The sequence below is a fragment of the Thermobia domestica genome, chromosome 1 (assembly GCF_964235325.1).
Source record: "Thermobia domestica chromosome 1, izTheDome1.hap1.1, whole genome shotgun sequence".
In the NCBI taxonomy this organism is placed as follows: Eukaryota; Metazoa; Arthropoda; class Insecta; order Zygentoma; family Lepismatidae; genus Thermobia; species Thermobia domestica.
The window spans coordinates 58,334,749-58,355,845 of record NC_137454.1 but is presented as its reverse complement, the minus strand read 5'-3'; the positions used below and the strand labels follow the sequence as shown (position 1 = coordinate 58,355,845).

General features: G+C 34.9%; 1 protein-coding gene across 1 annotated transcript in view; it reads left to right on the top strand.

The window, feature by feature from the left end:
* TfIIS (RNA polymerase II elongation factor) overlaps positions 1 to 21,097 on the top strand; it is a 40,443-nt gene that overhangs the window by 2,228 nt on the left and 17,118 nt on the right. Inside the window, exons 2-5 of the mRNA XM_081757342.1 lie at positions 5,287 to 5,464; positions 8,114 to 8,320; positions 10,221 to 10,429; positions 14,878 to 15,024. Coding sequence (XP_081613468.1) covers positions 5,287 to 5,464; positions 8,114 to 8,320; positions 10,221 to 10,429; positions 14,878 to 15,024 — 741 coding nt within the window. The remainder of the gene's footprint in view (positions 1 to 5,286; positions 5,465 to 8,113; positions 8,321 to 10,220; positions 10,430 to 14,877; positions 15,025 to 21,097) is intronic.

Below are 21,097 nucleotides of genomic sequence, written 5' to 3'. Positions count from 1 at the left end.
GGGGTTTTGTCTGCAGAGAGCAGGCGCGTCAGCGATGGAAGGTGTGCGTGAAAATGAGGATATCGCATAAAATAATATTGATTATGTAAACATAAAATGTACTTTTCCTGCATAGTGCAGAAATATTCCGCTTGTGGGAATTAGTATTTTACACACTTGCCTTTGATATGTACTCATTTATTTATTTTAAGCCTAGTATAACTGTTCTAATAGTTTCAGACTGGTGACATTACACTTATAAACATGAAATGCTGGTTCCCTACATTGTGAAGAATTCCTCCGCCAGTGGAATTTAATATCCTATACAATCTTCTTTCATATACACTCACTCATTTTAACGGTGAAATTACGATTTTTAAGACGGACTGTTTTTAATCAGTACCAATTAAACAAACATATCTTCCTTTACGTACATACCCGCATTCCCTAACGCGTATATTCCCGACGGATACGTGGTGCTCCAGCTTCACCTTGTACTGACTCGGATTGGATAAAGTGTTAGTTTAAATAAACACCTAAGCGCGGGTTGGTGCGTGTTTTTCGCACTTGTAATAGCAATTACAGTCAGACAATCACAATACACAACCACTTCAGAAAAAACAAAATAATTTCGCTTACCATAATATTAAAAAGTCAGCAGCAGCGAATAACTTATCAAATAACCTACAGATTTTCCTTATTGTCCCTCAAAGAGAAGATATCAAATATGACATCAACGACTTACATTGTATCGTTGTATTTCAATCCTTTTGTACACACTAAATACATTCTTATCGTCCAAACAAATTTCATTTACGTAAACCTTTTACCACTAGCTGAAGTACACACAAACTTAATAGAATGATAAACACACACCATTCCGGGAACACCTTGTCCCATTAAATTACGGAAGATAAATAACGTACCTACTCCTCGGTATCATCACATCTACATTCAGTTTCTTAATGAACTAAGCCATGTCTTTCCAAAAATTTCAGCCGCCTATTATATCCTATCATATAATATAATTCAGATGAAAAATAATGTAACTTAATGTTACAACTTTCACATAACAATAACATACTAACACCACAAACCATGACATGATCACACAACGCTCTCACCACATAAACGTAAAACAAAACGAACAACAGCAGGTAAACTATAATAGTGCCAATGAATTTAATTTACTTTCTTCAACGGAGGAATTTAACAGCTGATGCTAATGTAAGCTTAAACCTAAATTTTATTATTTATTGAAAGCAAGAGAAGAAAAAGAATGTTGTAGACAGAAGCCAATGTATTATTTGACGTCCAATAATATTTCATCAAAGCCTGGAAGGTCGAATGAGCTTAGTACTAAAGCTCCCAAAATGGAGATAAAGCTATTAAGTAATCTTTGAACAGACATCATTGCACAATTCAACAGATGTCCCATTTCCGCTGTTATGTATAATCGCTGGAAGTTTGCAAAATGGACACACTTATACGCCTTGGATTTTTTTTTAATTACTATTTTTCCTTCTAAACGGCGTGACAAACATCTTGGCATTTGAAGGCGGCGCTCCAAGTTCTCTTTAAATGCTGCTAGCAAATGAGAGGCCAGCGGTATTGCCACGTTTATTTTGTACACATCCCACGTCTATCTCCTGTCACCTGATCGCGCTGTAGTTTGTCTGCTTAGTCATGGCTACACCCGTTTACCACTTGGTAACGTCGCGCCAGAGCTTGCGTTTTATTCGTTTAGCTGAAATGCCAATATGTTTGTCACAGGCTTTAATTCTTTATTTTTGGTACACAGCCTATTTCATCACTATTTGCTATCCAGTATCTTGCCAAAGCTGGGTATATGTGAATCCTCTTCAACGACTTCTTTCACTGCACCTTGTTTGTGGTGGACCTCATTCTATATATTATCTGTCAGCGATTTTTCAAACTTATTTTCCCTCTTCTTTCCGCGTCGTTTTTAAATTTTTTTCCTTAGATTGTTCCTCAGTCTCTCTCTCTCTCTCGGCTGTTTCCTATGAGTTTCGCGTAGATCAGGAAACACACCAGATCACGTAGTACGAGAAGTCAGAAAGCAAAGGGACTTGGGAAAAGGTACATTTATTCTAATGATAGAAAAACATATATTATTTTTCTACATAATCTCTGTACTTAACGCACTTCTCCCAACTTTTCACAAGTTTTTTTGATCTCGGAAAAAGAAAAAATTTCGGTTGCACCTATAACTAATTTTGCACCGCATCAATGACTAGCTGATGGTTGACGTTTAAATTTCTTAACTTTTGGTGATGATGGGTGTTTCGGGAACCATCCTCGTAGCCTTCATTACGGTTCGTGATGATGTACCCGAGTTCCATCTACAGTAACTATTTGCTGTAAAAATTCTTCTTCCTCGCGACGACAGCTGGCCACGAGATGTCCAACCTTTGTGCCCTACGCTTCGCGATAAACAGCTTTTACCATATTGTGCTTGCATTCGATGAATAATTTCCGTAGGTGTAACACCTTCCGCTAACAAAAAGCGAATCACTACCCTAATTTCTTCTTTCGTGCAGATCGACAATGGAGCTGCCATATTTAACGGTCTGTTACACTCCAACGACTAACGCGGGAATAAGAGTGACACGTTGCATAGGAGTTGCAGACGACACTAATTCAGCGCTGGATACTAGCAGTGTTACCAAACCCTAATGTGAGAAATTGTGAGTGTCCCTTTATTTTTTTACTTCCTCTCGTAATTCATGACACGGAAAGTCAAGAGACCTGGATTCGATTCCAGGTAGAAAGGATTTATTTCTCGTTCCAACGCGGCACGGGTTCCCTGGCCTAACTGTAAAGTGGGACATAAGAGGTAAAGGTGTAGCTCGGTGCAGATATACTACCTCCTGTACATGCTATATGCCAAGATAATGAAAATCTTTACGCCACATAAAATATGGTTCAGTCAGTCTGTTCTAAACGGGGAACATCTCTTTACCGTAAGTCCTCTCAAATGGCACCGTTCTCTCTCACCTTAATAGCCGACTGGACAAAGTTAAAAGATTTCAGTGAATTGAATGGGAACAACAGAAAAATAAAATAAAAAAAGAACTTAACTAATGTCCTATTCGTATTCCCCTTATGCTAAATGAGATGGACAAATAACGAAAATGAATCATTATGGAAGGGTTAGTGGAATGAAAGTCTGGCAGGGAACCGAAAAACCCTGAGAACCATAGTCAAAATGTCCATCACAAGCTCTCATAACCTGGGATCGCACTAGGGACCCCTCGTATCAAAGATAAGTGTTCTACCACTAAGCCTCTCTTCTTCTAGAGGAAAATAGTTTGATATGTAATCAGTGGTTTTAGGTTGAAAATTTTTCTTGTAAAGGAGAAAAATATAAGATCTTCAATCAATTCCACAATAATGTTCTTTCACGTTTAAAAAAATCGACCTTCTTAAAGGAAAGTGTGCAATAGAAAGAAGATCAACGTAAATCAAATATTCATCTTACCCTTAAAGTTTCCTTTCTTATCAAAATAAGTGAAACTAACATGACGTAAACCATTCCTAGCTATAGGCGTGGAAAAAGGTGCAAGGTGGCACCGAAAAATCGTTGAAAATTCAGCAAATTTGATTTACAGTAAGAGATAAGAAAACAAGATAAGCTTTACTGTTCTAATTAGCCTATGCCTTCCATATTATCCATCACTATAGGAAAATATAATCTGAAACAAGGTATAGGATAATATCACAATGCCGTGTTTCAGATTGCATTTTCCTTCAAACCATTATCTTTCCATTATTTTTACGCGCTTTGCACTAGCAGTCATCATAGAATTTTTTGATACACCATATTAACCCTTCATCGCCAATGCTCTTTCCATGTATGGTGCCGTAAATTTTTTTTAGATCTTTGGATGGAAACTAGCTGTTCATCCCCAGCTCTTGGACAGTTAATTATTTAAACAAAGTAATTGGCGCATTTTTAATACTATTTAAATGTGGTAATATGGATCTACTTTCTTTATTGCGTCTGTAAGAGTTTGTCTCAAAGGTTTTGAGACACGTACACTGTGACTTTTCTTGACAGGTAGAGTCCTTCAATTTATGACAGCATGTTTTCGTTAGGTTCTAGAAATCTTGCGCCTAAAGAGCAACCTGTTTTCATAAATTTATTCGATCTTAATGTGAGTGACGTCATTTCTTGGGAAAGGTCACAGCGTAAGTGCCTTAAACTGTTCAGGTAAACTTTAGAGACGCAAATCTTGTTCAGTTAGCTCTTATTGTTTATGTTATATCTAGTGTTCTTCCTTTTTTTTTAAAATCTTGTTGCTTTTCGCACATGTTCTGTTTGACTCTGGATTCACTATTGGATTATTATTTCAGTAAATTTTATACATTGGCTCATTAATTATTCTGCAGCACTTGCAATCTTGTTTTTCTTCCTCTTTCTTCTTGTTTCCTGTTTGAGATCGGCAGAATTTCTCTTCAATATTTTTCTAGGCTTTTCAAGTTTCAAAGGTAGACTTTTCTCATTCTAAAACCCTAGCAACGTTCTACAAGGCAACAATTTCTCTTAAAATCGAATATTGTTCACCTTTCTGAACAATGGCAGCTCCTGCAAAGCTATCTCGGCTAAACTCAGTTCTAAACTTCTTCCTTGCAATAGTACGTTTCTCGTGCGATGACAAAACACGAACTGTTACAAACACTAAATGTTCAACTACCTGACATTCGTCATAAAATCAGTGACCTCAAATATCTGTATAAACTCAACACACGGTCAGCTCACGTCCGAAACCTACTTTCAGAACTGTATTTCCGAATTCCATTCAGACAAACACACAAGACACATCTTTCTTCATATAGTACGGTCTATACTTTCAATAGTTGAGCGTTTTCTGTTCTGCAGGCTTCTTCCTAAATTAATAAAATCATAGAATATCCATGCACCTGTAGAGTTATTTAATTCTGAAGGTGCATATAACTGCACTGCGACCTCATTTTAGTGGCCTTTCTTGTTATTACGTAGATATTTTGTTATTATTATTGATTGTCATTATTATGTATTATGTTATCATCTCTTAAGATTTGTTAGATATTGTAGTGTAAACTGGCTATCAGCTATATCTGGAATTATGTTAGTAAATAAATAAAATAAAATAGATTTATTGAAGAGGAAGGCTTCATTTAAATCGGTCGTTTTTTAATTAAACAAAGAACCCTTATATATATATATATATATATATATATATATATATATATATATATATATATATATATATATATAGTCATTGAAGTTTGTATTAATTTCAGGGTCAAGAGCAGGCGTTAGATCTGCTGAAAGCTCTTCAGAAACTTCCGGTAAACCTAGATGTCCTCACGAGTACAAGAATCGGTATGACTGTGAATGCTCTTCGAAAGTCGAGCAACGATGAAGAAGTAATCAGCTTATCAAAGACCCTTATCAAGAATTGGAAGAAATTTTTGTCAGGTAAGCAATTGACAGTTCATTAAGTTTAACTTGGCATATAATATTATTATAACTAAATATACGTTTACGGTATATCTTAAAAATTAATAAGCACTCGGTTTTTTGAAAACTTACTAGTCTCAGCCAATATGTATTATGTTTGGAAACAGCTTAACAAAGATGTATTCAAAAAAGACAAAGAATAGACACAAGGAATACTTTTATGCTAAGTTATAGAAAGAATAGACACCTTCATTTGTTCCACTTTTGTCTATGCGTAAGCTTCTAGCCTAAAATACCATTTAGTACTAAAAGTTGCTTTTGATTTAATGTAGATCCGTAAAGTTGTTGACAAAAGATATATGGCCACTTCATTTTAAAAATCCGTTCATCAGAACCAGTTCTTCAAGGAAATCATTTTGAAGAAATAATATGTTTTAGTTATAATACAATTTCAAAAAATCTAAACTCTTCTTTATGAACGAAGAACTCTAAAGCAATTTTCCACTGGGAAACAACAATTAGACATCATGTAAAAAAAAATAAAGAAAAGATAAGAAAAGTAGGAAGGCGGCTAAGACCTACACATTAAAGATATCAGTCATATGAGTATTCGCCTGGTGAAAGTGAGGAAAAACCTGCAAGACTCTGATTTCGTACCTTTGAAATCCTGATAGTGAAACAAACATGCAAACTGTTCAGTTATGGTAAATCGAGTATAACAATGAGAAAGTTATAAATGGAGTGTTTTATTTCAAAATTCTACGGTCCTGTTCTGTAGACTAATAAAGATTGAGCCGCCACCGGGAATCGAATGTGAAACTACTCATTCCATAAGCATATAACCAAATAATTTCACTACTTAGAAATCCTATACACCAAGAAGAGAAAGTGCTAAAAATGCAAATGAGTGTGAAAAATAATTTAAGAAGTGGAAAGAAACAAAGTACTCGGAATATAAGGTTAGTTTCATTTGATATTTACTGGAATATTCGAAAGAGGATCTTCTATTATTTCGAAAATGTTGGTTTTCATCAAGGAGCCATGTAGAATATAAAACTTTACAAGTTAGTGTCTTTTATATTCTTAAAGAAAAGAATACGGTACTTTAAACCTTAATTAGATTATAAATACTGTAAGTTTTGTAGATTTGAATATATATTTAAATATATTGGTAAGTAACAAAACTGATTTATCGTCTAATAGTAGTTATGAACTATTTTCTTCAAGAATATAAAGAAAAAAACAGTTGTTCAAATATTGAGTTCTTAATAGCCGAGATGATACATAACCAACGACTTCGAAATAATAACGGTGAAGAATTAAAACTTTCTGCTTCTTTGAAACGTTTCAGTTATTACCAAACTAGTTCCCGTTATATATTCCGTGGGCGTCATTTGAAATTGAATGAATTTGTTGTATTCTCTTGCGGAATATTCGAGGTCTGTAATAAGACCTATGCTGGAACTCACGAATTGACAACACCATGCGTCTCCCTCCCCCAAACACATACATATAGCGCGCCTCGTCAACTTTTTATACAGCCTCAATGTAAGCGACGAGTTCGTCATGTGAACAGGTAAAGGAAGAGAGCTTGTATTGTGAGATGAATTATTATGCTGCGTCTTGAAAATGAGTGAACGAAATTACGAGCAATGGTGAGCCATCAGGTACTGTTTCCAACTTGGATACAACGCGAGTACAAAAACCAAGCTGGCGTGTGGCAGTGCTACTTTTTCGCGATCACGGTTATTTAAGTGGTTCAAGGCGACATTTTCCGAAGGCCGGAAATGGAACCGAGACATCTTGTGGACTAACCGTTGGTTAACTGTCAGGGCAATAGCAGGCAAACTGAATTTGAACCACACGACTGTCCATCAGATTTTGACTAACGAACTGGCGATGAGAAAACTGTATGCAAAACTAGTACCGAAAAATTTCAGTTCTGAACAAAAACAACAGCCAAGACGTGTGTCATACTCTTTTGAAGCAGATTGAATTTATTTATTATTATTATTTTTAAGAATCACGAGTTGACAAGACTTTGATCTTCGTGTAAGATCCAAACTACGCGTTAAAATGCAGAGTGATATTCTAAGCTTGTTTGCTTTATTGACAGTCATTGTCCAAAAAGAATTCATGCCGTGCAAACGGTTAACAAATATTTTTACTATGAATTCCTTAACATTGCGAAAATGAGTCGTTTCTTTGCGGCGAGACATCTCAAGCATCTGGATCCTGCTCACGACAGTGCTCCTTGTTACACAGCACATCCAATTGTGGAATTTTTGTCACCCGAAAAACATCCCTGTGATTCTTCAGCCTCCGTATTCGCCTGACTTTAGTCCTTGTGACTTCTTTCTTTTTCCAATTGTGAAAACATCTCAAAAACCATCACTACTGGACGACGGGAAACATCAAGGCGGCTGTAATTATTCAGCTAAAGGCCATCCCTCTTTCTCACTTCCAGCTTATTATAAAGACTGAAAACAGTCGCCGTCGCTGCATGGTTTCCCAAGGGAATTATTTTATTTTGAAGGCGTTTTTTTTTTTGTGTGTGTGGGGGGGTGGGGGACATTATAAATAAGGATGAGTTACAGACCTCATATTTATCTCTACAATTATAGTTGATTGGTAAATAAGCTCATGTAACGCATGTATTGTTTTAAGGTCCAAACGCAAATAATAAAGAGACCCCGAGCAGTTCGAAGAAGCCGAAAGAGAAGGAAGAGAAGCCTAAAGAGAGTGAAAATAAAGAGGAGAAGAAAGAAAAGGAGAAACAGAAAGTGTCATTTCCTCCAGCACCAAGTAATACAACAGACGCTGTGAGGCTCAAGTGCAGAGAAATGTTGGCAAACGCTATTCGGGGAGATGGAGGTAAGAATGATAGTCATCAAGATTTTCTTTATAGATATTAGTGTGATATTTATTACTTAAGTGCCAGACAGTGAATTTGTTGCTTGTAGAGAAAAATGATTAAGAGGTACACCGGTACTTAGTTGAATTGAGTTTTGGCGTTCTGTTTTCGCATGTAGCACACGAATTACGAAGGACTATACGTATTATTAACATGGGCTCCGATTCTCGGGGTTTGAATACCGTACAGTTGGCGGGTGCACATTGTTCAAGAATTCAAAGTACTTTATAAAAATAATACAATATAAGTAAAACAAATTTAAGTTTTCATATTTTGTGTAATATCAGTTATGTGTAATAAGAGTAAATAAATTTCACATACCTTTTCTTATTTTTATTTTTTAGAATTCTTATAATTTCAATACACTATGCAATACTGGTATCTTCATTAGAGTGGACTCCGCGTTTTGAATAGCAAATAGAGTGAATATTGCTTCCTTAATATCTTCATCACATGTATTTGACTTACTAACGTCGTAAAAATCACTGCAAAATTACCAAGAACTCAATCACTCAGTAGAAAATTAAACTAGCAGGAATGATAAAAGAATTTTCCCACAAACGTATATTCAAAATCAAGTCGCAGTTATAATTCAGAGTAGCCAATCTTTATTAGTACATTGCTTGCACTTGTAAAAAATTGCTGAAAAAGTTTTTTGGTACAGTAACAAAAATTAAATACTATACTCGAATTAACTGGAGATTTCATAAGTGTAGGAAACGTACTAATACAATGATTGGCTGCTCTGAATTACAGTGATGACCTGACTTTGTGTATATGTTTGTAGGAAGATTCTTTATTCCTGCCAGCGTAATTGTCTAGTGAGTGTTGGAGTTCTTGGTGATTTTAGAATGACTTTAAGAAGTTGTTAAGTTAAATATTCGTGATGAAAATATTAATGAAGTAATAATGTGAATATCCATTTTATTTACTAAAAAGATGTCGTCCACACTGGTGAAGATACCAGCATCGTATGAGGTGTTGAACTTGTAAGGATTCTAAAAATAAAAGCACGCAAAGATACGTGGAATTTATGTACTTACAATAATTTCGAGAAATTAGGGACGCCATTTCAAACGTGCACCGGAAAATATAGATTGATTTTCGTAGAATATAGTGAATATTACGAAAATGTTGGTGGTTTTCGTGCAGTACATTATGAACTATATCAGTTTAGTTTCGTTAATGTATATACAAAGAGTAAATCCACTGGTCACTCATCAACGGATCTGCGAAAATATTAAACGCAGCCTACAACCTTGAAATATTGTACAGATGTTCTTTTCGCATTTCCAGTTGTCAATAAGACGAGCTGTTTTGAAATGAGTTTCCTATGGATGGATAATGGGGCTTTTTTGTTTCTCGTTTACCAGATATCCGAAACTGTTAGGCATAGAACCTTGAAATTCTGTACAAAGATTCTCCTATTACTACAGTGTATTTTGGACACTTGTATACTTTATGATACCTTTAATTGTAATTTCAAGTTTCTAATTAATAGTTATAATAACACTACTCAGTGTACAGTAAGTTTCTAAATAAGTTATAAGCCAAAGTTTACAGTGAAAAGGAGCAGGTCAACAAACCAGAGAAAAGACGTAGAAATTGGCAATAGCTGACGAAACTTTCATATGAGCTGATCGAAAATTGAACGTATTAGGTAAGAGTCTTCGTTGTAGTTTAATAATTTATGGCTGTCCCTGGAAAAGAGTCGTACTAATGTAAAATCTGTGTGATTGTATTGTATTTTGTGTATTCCTCTGTATAGGACTACTTATTCTATCTTCTCACATCATCATCACAATCCTCCTCCTCTTCTTGCTAAGGGAAGGTAACGTGTACATTTGTTTACATTTGCAGAAATTCCTGAAGGTTGTCCGGAACCAGAAGAGCTTGCGGAAGAGCTTGAAGAGGCCATATTTAATGAGTTCAGAAACACAGACATGAAGTACAAAAACAGAGTTCGCAGTCGAATGGCTAACCTGAAAGATGCAAAGAACCCCAGCCTGCGGTTGAACTTCTTAGCAGGTGCCATTACGGCAAATAGGTTGGCAATTATGACGGCAGAGGTGAGTAGTCCAATTGTTCTTAACCGAAATTATCATTAGGAACTTAATATTGCGTAAGAAAGTATACAGTAACAAGGAGTGATGAAATTTCTAATAGTAACACTGCATTCGTAAAATAGTAGAATAATGTAACATTCTAATGAACTTGACCTCATATTTGTCTAATATTGACATATTCTTTAAATTCTGTGATACACGAAATTTTTACGTTGCGGCCACTGTAGCAAAGAACCTTCCTTGTAGAGCCTTTATCAATTTTTGTGTTTGACATAAAGAGATAAGACTGGGAAGTGTTCGCAAACCCTTTACTTTTAATAGTGGTTCATTATGCAAAAGACTATCACAATAGTCTGACCTTGAAAATATTGACGAAATATATAATAAAGTTGCAGAGTAAGAAAAAGCATGACAATGAGAAAACATCACTACTTTTTCCTTGAAATATCGAACGACTACAGTTCAAAAATGTTTTGTATTTATAGTACTTAAGTACATAGTGTATGTTTCCTTGCAATTACAAACTTAATTTTATCAATAAAGCTTGTAAGGAAAGCTTTATACTTCGTGTATTTATTTACTGGGAATCAAAACAACTTTGTAACCAACACTCCAAGTTAATTTGTTCTCATAATTTGCCATTTGTCTTGCACGTGGTCCAGGACTCGGTTCCCAGTGGGGGAACACAAAATATTTAATTTCATAATCATCCACTTTCATTAATCATCCGTCTCCTCTGGCCTAAAGGACATAACCATGGGACGTTAAACTTCTAAAATTCATTCCACAATTCGCCATTGTTCTTATTCTTTCAGGGCAGCTTTCCTAACTAGTGTAAAAATAGTGAAACTATCACAAGTTGATGAGTGATACAGATGTTTCCACTACAGTGCCGAGAGATCCGAAGAACGGGTTAAAGAATAAAAATGAAATGAAATTTTTAGTTGTCCGTTTTACAGTTATGCTCTTTAGCAGAACTCAGAAAATCCTGGGCTCCAGGTCGCCATGGCGACTGGAAATACGAGTGTGGCTGGCGTCTAGCTTTTTTCAACATTAGTGTTCCCAGTTTTTTTTAATTTATATATTATTATTATTATTATTATTATTATTATTATTATTATTATTAGTAGTAGTAGTAGTAGTAGTAGTAGTAGTAGTAGTAGTAGTAGTAGTAGTAGTAGTAGTAGTAGTAGTAGTAGTAGTAGTAGTAGTAGTAGTAGTAGTAGTAGTAGTAGTAGTAGTAGTAGTAGTAGTAGTAGTAGTAGTAGTAGTAGTAGTAGTAGTAGTAGTAGTCGTCGTCGTCGTCGTCGTCGTCGTCGTCGTCGTCGTCGTCGTACTAGTAGTAGTAACAAATTCGATATGAAGTTGAAAGTGTCCTATTTACCTTGAACCTTAACATGAATGGACCATCATTAGAAAAGTTTGATCTACTCAGAAAAGTTAAAAATTGGCATTTCAATACTCAAACTACAAGACATGTACATGGACATAAAAATACACACTGCTGGTTTATAAAACTTGACTTATATACCGTTCAGGTTGCCGTATGTTTGAGAGATAGCCTGTAGACTGAGGTAAGCTGTGTTAGTTAAGAGGCCAAAACATGTAAACCTATGTATCAAATTGGATTGTAATATTATGGCGCCAGATTTTCAGAACTGGTTCCTAGATCAGAGGAGCCTTGATCCATACCCTTTAGGCTACAGGTGACGTCTGATCGATGAAAGTGAATAATTACAAATGTGTTAAACACAATCACAACACGTTAATTTGTTAGTTTTCCAAACTCATATTGTAGCCAAGTACTACACAGATGCAGTTCGTTTCTTCATGTTTTAAACGTTCCAAACCAAATGTTAGTTCTCTTTCACCACATCTTACAGAAACGAGGGTATATGTGGCAGGTAACGAGCATAGACTGGGCCCTTTAATGCAGAATTGCAAAGGAGTCACTGAAACGATGGCGAAGATCATCAGTATTAACGGTGGGCACAAAAACTGGTGTTTCGGCTTTTAGAAAAATCGAAAACGGGTTTTCAAAATTTTCAAAAAACCGCTTCAGTTTTCTCCAAAATTGGTTTCCGTTCTCTTCAAAAACGGTACGGTCTTTACTAAAATCGGTTTTCTCCAAAAACCGGTTCGGTTTTTCACCGGTTTCGTTTTTTCCAAAATTTGTTCTATTTCTAACCAGCATAGTGTTTCGTTGTTCTCCAGAAACCGAATCCGTTTCGATAGAAATAGTTTTATGTGTTTTCCATAAGTTTTCATCGAAATCAGTTTCGGAGAAGACCGAAATGCCGGTTTTTCGGGATTTCGGTTTTTCTAGAAACCGGTTTCCGGTATTATAAAAACGGTTTTGCCCATTCCTAATCAGTATATCATAATTATCAGTAGATATATTACATATTTATGTGTAATACGTTTTTGTTGAAATCGATAGATCTAGTAGGCTGAATTGTTTTGTTTTAATGGTGTTACCATTCATACCTCACAGAAGAGGCCCGTTGCTGTAGCAATAAGGTCGAAGGAAGGAATGCTCCGAAGAACCAATCGGAGAACCACATCCGTCATTATGGCTTCTGTCAAGCAGATCAAGATTCAACTGTTGTTGTTCAGAATAACACTCTGATGTGTGTGGGGGGAGGGGGGTTACATATACCTTCCTCCATTTTGGCTAACTCTCTGATTGGGGAACCCCAAAAATACTTCCTGCACCGGTGCCCGTAAGAGATTTATTATGGCCCTAAGTATGTTAGACGCAATGCTGGAAATGGGTTGTATACTCTACTATAATATATTCTGACAACTCTTCTTCCCATTAGTTTTCATACCAGCAGCTTTCATAGTGCGATTGTACATGTAAAGTTTTTAATTTTACGGTACACTTGGAAAATTTATATGCAAAATATGTAAGATGCCGGCTCTAGTGTTTTACATTTCTCATTTTGAGTACAGATTACATAGCGAATGTTTCGGAAACTGATGTAATGGTAGTCTTAAAGAAAGGGAGTATCGTTCCTTCTAATTCGAACACCTTTTATTTGGGTGAGAATATTTGTGTAATAGAGATACGACTAAAACTGCCAGTGGATGTTGATTTTTGAGACCATTATATTACTTCAAAACCAAAAATCAATGTCGGTTTCTATAACACATTGTTGATTTCAAAAACCAGCAACAAAAAATGTCATGAAATATGAACAGCACTAATATATATTCATATTCATGAAATAAGATGTATGTTTTTGTAGATGCTTAAGAATTTATCCTTTTGGTTGGGAATGAAATTGATGAATGAAAGGCATAAAAAATCTCCCTTAAAGAAAAGAAAGAAAGGAAAAGCTTTCACCCGCTTCGACAATGCATAACATCACTAGTTGTAATATATTTGGAGATTTCATATCTATGAAAGAAAGAAAATTTGTATGTAAAGTTACTTCAAATAACGACTTTTTAAAGCTGTTTTTGAAAAAGTTGTCATTTGTATTTTCCTTACTCAGTTTGGCGACTTTCAACAAACCTACAAAATTCGTTACTGAATTCTTTTCTCTCTCTTCTATATATATATATATATATATATATATATATATATATATATATATGTGTGTGTGTGTGTGTGTGTGTGTGTGTGTGTCTGTTATTTTCGAATTTTTCAATTTTGAGTCATCCATTCGATAAAGCATCAAAAACTACCTAAAGAAGTGATGGAATTTTTCGCGTCACTCTTACCGTTCCCGAGATATTGGACAAAAAAAAGTTCCAATTTCGGGAGATTTAAGGACCATATCTCGGGAACCGTAAGTCATAGAGACATCATATTGGTGTTGATCAATACCTAAGAGGATGGTGAACATTTTGCTACCAAATAGTAACCACTGGCCAACTGGTCACCGTTCCCCAGACTTAGGTCAAAAATTTCGGATTTCAGGAGATTTAGGGACCCATATCCCGGGAACCGTAAGTCATAGAGAGGTTACAAGAATTGTTTGAGTATAATAGTAAAGTACATAGAACAATTGGTATAAAGCCTGTAGAAGTTAGCAAGACAAATTAATTCTTTTTAAGTTCGTTCTGGCAATCTCTTGGAGCATTTTTTTTTTCTTTTTCAAAATATGTAATGTATAGCACCCTTGCGTGAGAGTGTGAGATCCTTAAAATTAACTTACGAAGGAGCTTAACAGGATTATTTGAAAAAATGACATTTTTAACTTGAAAGTGTAAAAGCGTAAAATGAATATATTTTAGAAAATGGAGAGGAATCAACCGAGTTTCCGTAACCATATCCTCCATAAGTTCAAATTCAATAAATAAATAAATAAATATATATATATAAAACGCAGTTTGATTCCCGCTTACTACAGCTCTTTTTCAGTCGGAATTTTCATTGAATACAATTTCATAAATTTTCTACAAATAAGTTCCTTAATTTCTTATTTTGTGTGTTATCACAGGAGATGGCAAGTGATGAAATGAAAGAATTGAGAAACAAGTTCACAAAAGAAGCTATCAATGATGCGCAGCTTGCACAGGTTCAGGGTACCAAGACAGATCTTTTGAAATGTGGCAAATGCAAAAAGAGGAATTGTACATATAATCAGGTAAGCACACAGAAATATTTCTGCTTATATTACGGAAATAATAAAGGTGCTGAAAGGAAAGGTTAATTCCGAAAACAGGTAAGTCATAGTAATAATTTCTTGTCTTATTTATAATATGAAGAATAGTTCAAGTTTTTTCAATTCTTATGGATCCACAGCATTTAAATCTTGTACTGAAGCCATATGAAAGTGTTTCGGAAGGATTTTGTGACTATTCCTTTTTTTGTGAAATAAACAGATAATTTAAATATGTTACGTATAATTTGTAACAAGTCTTGGGATCCTTTTTCCAACAAAAATCGGCTTTTGATATTATCAGTAAGTTAAATGTGGATACCTAATTGTATCGTGAGTTTAGGTACACAAAACTTGATACAATTATTTAAAAAAATAACAAGATATTAAATCAAAATGCTCGCCTTTGTCTTCATATAGGCTTTGCTGCGTGTGTAGCATGTATGACCATGTTTAAATTCTCCACTGTTCTTACCAAGGACTTTTTAACAACAAAATTCTTCAACTAAACTTTTCAAGTCTGCACTCCGATCTCTAACATGATCATAATAATTTAGTCATGTAACAAATCTGTTGTATAAATTTCATTCCACTCGTAGGTATCTTTCTTGGTATTGCATTTTTCACAAACAGCAGTACATACATAAAATTTCTTCCTTTTAGTATATTTCGCAATAAAGAACTGATAAATTAACCTGATTAGTTAAGTGTGTGTGAAATTTATCCTTATGGTAAAAGCGATTTCGAACAATTACATTGTAATAAATGTGTGAATAAATACAAGTCAATCTGATTCTTCGAAATGTGAATAATATGTTTCTTCCATTATTATAAACATTTACTATGCTTAAGTAAGCGAGAAATTTGATTATTTCTTCATTATGAAATTTTTTTTGCATTTGCCCAGAGGAAGAACTACCTTATAGTATTAAAAAGAATTAGTATTTATTAACTTCAAGATTTCTGGCAGATTTGAGAGGCAAAAAATTTAAATGTTAGATTAACATTTTAAATAAACTCTAAACCTTGCTTTTCTGTGGCCTGTTTTTGATTGTTCAAAAATATGTTAAACATCGAATTTTCCCTGCGGTTCACTCAAATAAAACAAAGGCTAACATCTGGAAGAAGTGTTTCCGCAGTGTGCTGCAGTTGTATGTTCCAATGATAACGACAAAGCAACTGAAATCATCATTGAAGAAAAATTATTACAGGATTGACAATATATATATATATATATATATATATATATATATATATATATATATATATATATATATATATATATATATATATATATATATATATATATTACATCAACTTGAAACATCGCTCAAGACGGACATTATTAAAACAAAACATGATTCCAAGAAATATGGCTTTATTCCATTCAGTTTGAAGGAAATTAGAAAAAAAAGTTTAGAAGGCATAATTTTAACAGAGCACAAATGCCTCCAAAACATAAAGAAGAACTTAACAGGTTACGAAAGTTTCTTCACTAATCCACTGGATTGCGCTTGTGTCTATGAAGACTTCCCGTATCTGCCAAGACACTTTAGGAGTGACAAAAAAGAACAAATACACCAGACTGAAAGAATATATTCATAATGCCAATCCCAGCGATGCCCCAATACCGGGTCATTCGAAATACCTGATGCAAAGCAGAACATCAATAAAGTGGAAGTGAACAAAGAAGAAAAACATAGAAACAAAGGGTTTTCATTCGAATAAAGAAATTAAGTTCCTGCATCTTCATTCTGGACAGAAGTTAGAATATCATTGATACTTTTGCCGTTACGGAAAAAGAAATACAAGAACTTAAGATTTGTGTATTGTGAAGCTCAAGCAATTAGTATTTACCAGTGTAAATATTGTCTTTTTTTTTTAATTCTATGTAATTAAGTGCCATACATCCCACTCCTAAAGCCTTTCTTCTTATCTTTCATGTCTTGACAATGCTGACAACTGTCAGCAAAAATTTGACGTTTAATATGATATTTTGAACAATCTATAACAGGATACAGAAGAGCAAGGTTAGTGGATAGTTTTCGAGTTTATTCATAAGATTGCTCTTCAAGTGGCTTACATTCTATTTGGTTGAAATTTCTTTAAGTAGACCTGATGACCAATCCTATTATTGTTTCAGCAACTGTCGCAAATAGAACTAAAATTTAATGTAAGTGAAATACACGTTGTCGTCAAAAATCGTCCTTCGAAAATCATCCTATTTTCTTCTGTCCAAGACTGATCTTTAGTTGCTACTTATACTTTGTTTTTGTTGTCCAATGATTCAGAAATTTGATTGTGCATTACTGTGGGAACCCGAAGTGTACATAACGTAATATTTCACACGCTGATAAACAGATCAAGATTTACCACCATGCCAAGTTTGATTTCGATCGTATGAGTTTCGTGTATCTGTTTTGTTTTGGAATACATGATACAAAGTTTTATCCCGATCGGGTGAGTTTGGTGTATGGGTTTTTGCGTTTGAAAGTATGATGCAAAATTCGACCACCTATAACTAGGGAACGGTAAGCCTTGTAACGTTGTATGCTCACACATACAACTGTGGTCCCGCGTTCAATTTGTCCACAGGTAAAAGTCAAACCTTGCCCAATTAACAGACACAATTCCTTCCTTTACCTGCACACAAATCAAACACAAGCACACTAGTCGAGTTAGATTCCCCGATTCTTGTTTTGGCAATAGCAGAGTAAAAGCACTGAAAAATAATATAATTTTTTTTTCCTGGAAGCAATCAAGCCTGTTTTGACTAGGAGATATATGTAAACTCTCAAAATTCAACTTGAACAATTTATTATAAACAGAATATAGGTATAACAACAACAAGAAATTTTTAAACCCCGTAGCAAAACGATTAAATATTGAAATAACTCCAAAACTTCCCAACAAATGACAATTTCAACAATTAACATTTAATTTATCCAAAGTTACGAAAATATCAAATTCTTTGAACATTAATTAGTCAAAAGCAACGTGAAAAGTTTCAAAAGATACAATTTTACCCGTATATACATTTACTCTTTCAATTCACTGAAGTTTACCACCCTTCCGGCACTCAGTGACAATCCGGATACACATGAATATTTAAATTTGCTTTTCTTTCCCCAAAACTCACAATATTTATTGGTTAGGTTAGGAATTAACAGTAATACGTCTACTCGGGTATTACGCGTTTGTTCCCACATGAAAATTCCTACTTAAATATTCTCCCAATAATATTTTAAAGTTGGCATAAATGTGCTTAATGGGATCCGAACCCCGCATGCGCGATCCGAACCAATATATTTTATAATGGGATCCAAACCCAAGGATTGGGAGTCCCATGCACTGCTCTGACAAATAACGCGAGGACGAATAAATTTCGAATCTCCTTCTACAGCCAAAAGAGGTTAAATAATTCGTCCTCACCTTATTCCCCAGGACAGTACTAAGAGCAAACCCAATACTCCACGTTAGTAGAAAAATAGCACTCTACTTACCAAAGAAAACACACACAAAATTCTTAAACATGCATTAATATTCATAATATTCTGTTCACACACTAATTGAAGCAATCTTTCATATAGTATCAAGCCAACTGTCACATAATTCCAAAACCATATGTTCGAAAAGGAATTTCAATGTTATATCATACCGAAAAATGAATTTAACTAATTCCAAGAGTTTTAATCTAACCCTTACCCTTTCCAATCTTCAAGTGACCGAATTGCTGGGCAAACCCACCCAGCTGCTACAGCCACAAGTGCTGCCATCTCTTGAGATTCGAGGGAACTCCTCGTGACAAGCACTCATAAGTGAAGTGGAAGGGCATCTATTGAGTAGAAGCCGTATTACCTAACTCCTACCTTTACATCCAAATATACAATTATAATTCCATCTGAAATCTTTTTTTTTTTTTTTCTTCGACGGAAACGCTATATACGTTACATATAGATCCGTCTGTCCAAAAATTTTTAATTACATCCATCAAAAGTATATGCGTTTAAGGAGAAGAATCTTGATCTTAGTTCTAATTACAAATTCCATGCATTGCATGCTTATAGACAAAAAATTTTACAACTTACAGTCTCCATCCAGCTATACTTTGAGGACGTGCTTTATTACAATGGTAAGATAGATCCGCGTACAAATGAGTATCCATTTCCGGGTATATACTGGAAGATCGTCTTCCCACATTCTTTCGGACATAACCACTAAAGACATTAGGACCAAAACCACGGACAGCTCCTGCAGGATACAAAAATTAAGCGACACAAACAATTCACACAAACATGTCACAAATATATATATATAAACATGATAAAATGATCTTCCTTACAAAAAAAATTTTTTTTTTTTTTTTTTTCTTACACCTAAACCTTTTAGTCTCCAACCTGGTTCACGGGTTGTGCATTCCTCGGCAGAATATACCGTTTACAATGCTGAACATGTCTTTTTATTTTGACCTGGGGGTTGTCCACCTTCTCCAACCATAAGGTATTCATAGTTGGTTGACCAACTACATAATAAGGACCCTCCCAAAGTTCAGCAAGTTTAGGGTTGAAATGCTTTTCTAATGATGCCTTCATAAATCTTTTGGTTAAGACTTGGTCACCAACTTTAAAGTTAACTGGCAAATGCCTCTTAGAGTAGGTCTTTTCACATCTTTTCCAGGCGTTCTCCAAATTTCTTTTTATGATTTCATATTTCGTATTTTTATCGACTTCTTCGTCTAATATTCCCAAATCTACTAGCCACTTGACATCAAGCGGGCTGTACATGGTTCTTCCATAGTAGATATCACATGGAGAGAGACCCGTAGTTTCATTAAGACTCACATTGATAGAAAAAGCAATTTTAGATAGTAATTGGGCCCAATTCCTTTGATTCTTATCAATGTACGCCTTCAGAATTCCCTTCAAACTACGTATCGTTCTCTCACAAATGTTCGGAGATGGATTATAAGGCGAAGTTTTTATGTCCTGTATCCCTAGGCTGTACAGGAAATGAGTAAAGTACTGTGATACGAAATATGTCGCGCAATCATGAACCACCTTAGAGACAAATCCAGTTCTTAAAAATATATCCATCAGTTTCTTACAAATAGCTTGACTTGAGAGTTTCCTCAAAGGTTCTAAGAATACAAACTTACTACAGGCGTCTACTACAACTAATACATATTCATACCCCTGACTACTAGGCCATTTCCCGGCAATATCAATAAAAAACGTGTTGTTTGGAGCTTTTACATGTCTCGTATAATAATTTCCCTGAGGCAAGGTGTTCCTATCACGAATCCTTTGACATTTAGAACAAGATCTCACAAACTCACTGATATCTTTAAACATATTCGGCCATGTCATACGTCTAGCAATGGCGGCAGTTGTCTTTCTTACCCCTCTATGAGCACCACTTATCAACTGAGAATGGAAATAGTCTAGTATAGTTGGTACTAAACTTTGTGGAACTACTACTCTATAACCATCCCCAATCTGGCTCTTCGTTTTCTTTAACAAGATACCATCTCTCAAAACATACGAGTCTACACTTTCTTTCTTTTTTAATTTACCTATAATTTCTTGAAGATCTTTATCTGACTGTTGATGTTCTTTCAAAGGTTCGTTTAACAACGGCAATTTCCAAAAATTTACAAAACTCAAGTTGACATTTTTACCATTATCTTTGATAACCTCAGCTGTATTAGGTTCATTAGTATAGAATTCTACATGATTTCCTATTCGCGAGAGGAAATCTGCAGCAATGTTAGAGCTCGTCCTGATATGGAGAATTTTAAACTTAAACTGAGAAATTTTCTCCATCAGAGTACCGTACTTCCTTTGCCGTTTATGATTATGTAACAACCAAGATAAAGCCTTCGAATCTGTGTAAACTACAAAGAAATTATGCAAATAATATTCGAAACGTTCTAACGCCAAAGATAACGCCTTCGCCTCCAACTCGTACACATTTTTGCTCCAATCTGATGGTGGTATGGCCTTTGAAAACATATGTACTGGCATTAATTCGCCATCTTTATTATATTGAGATAATATCG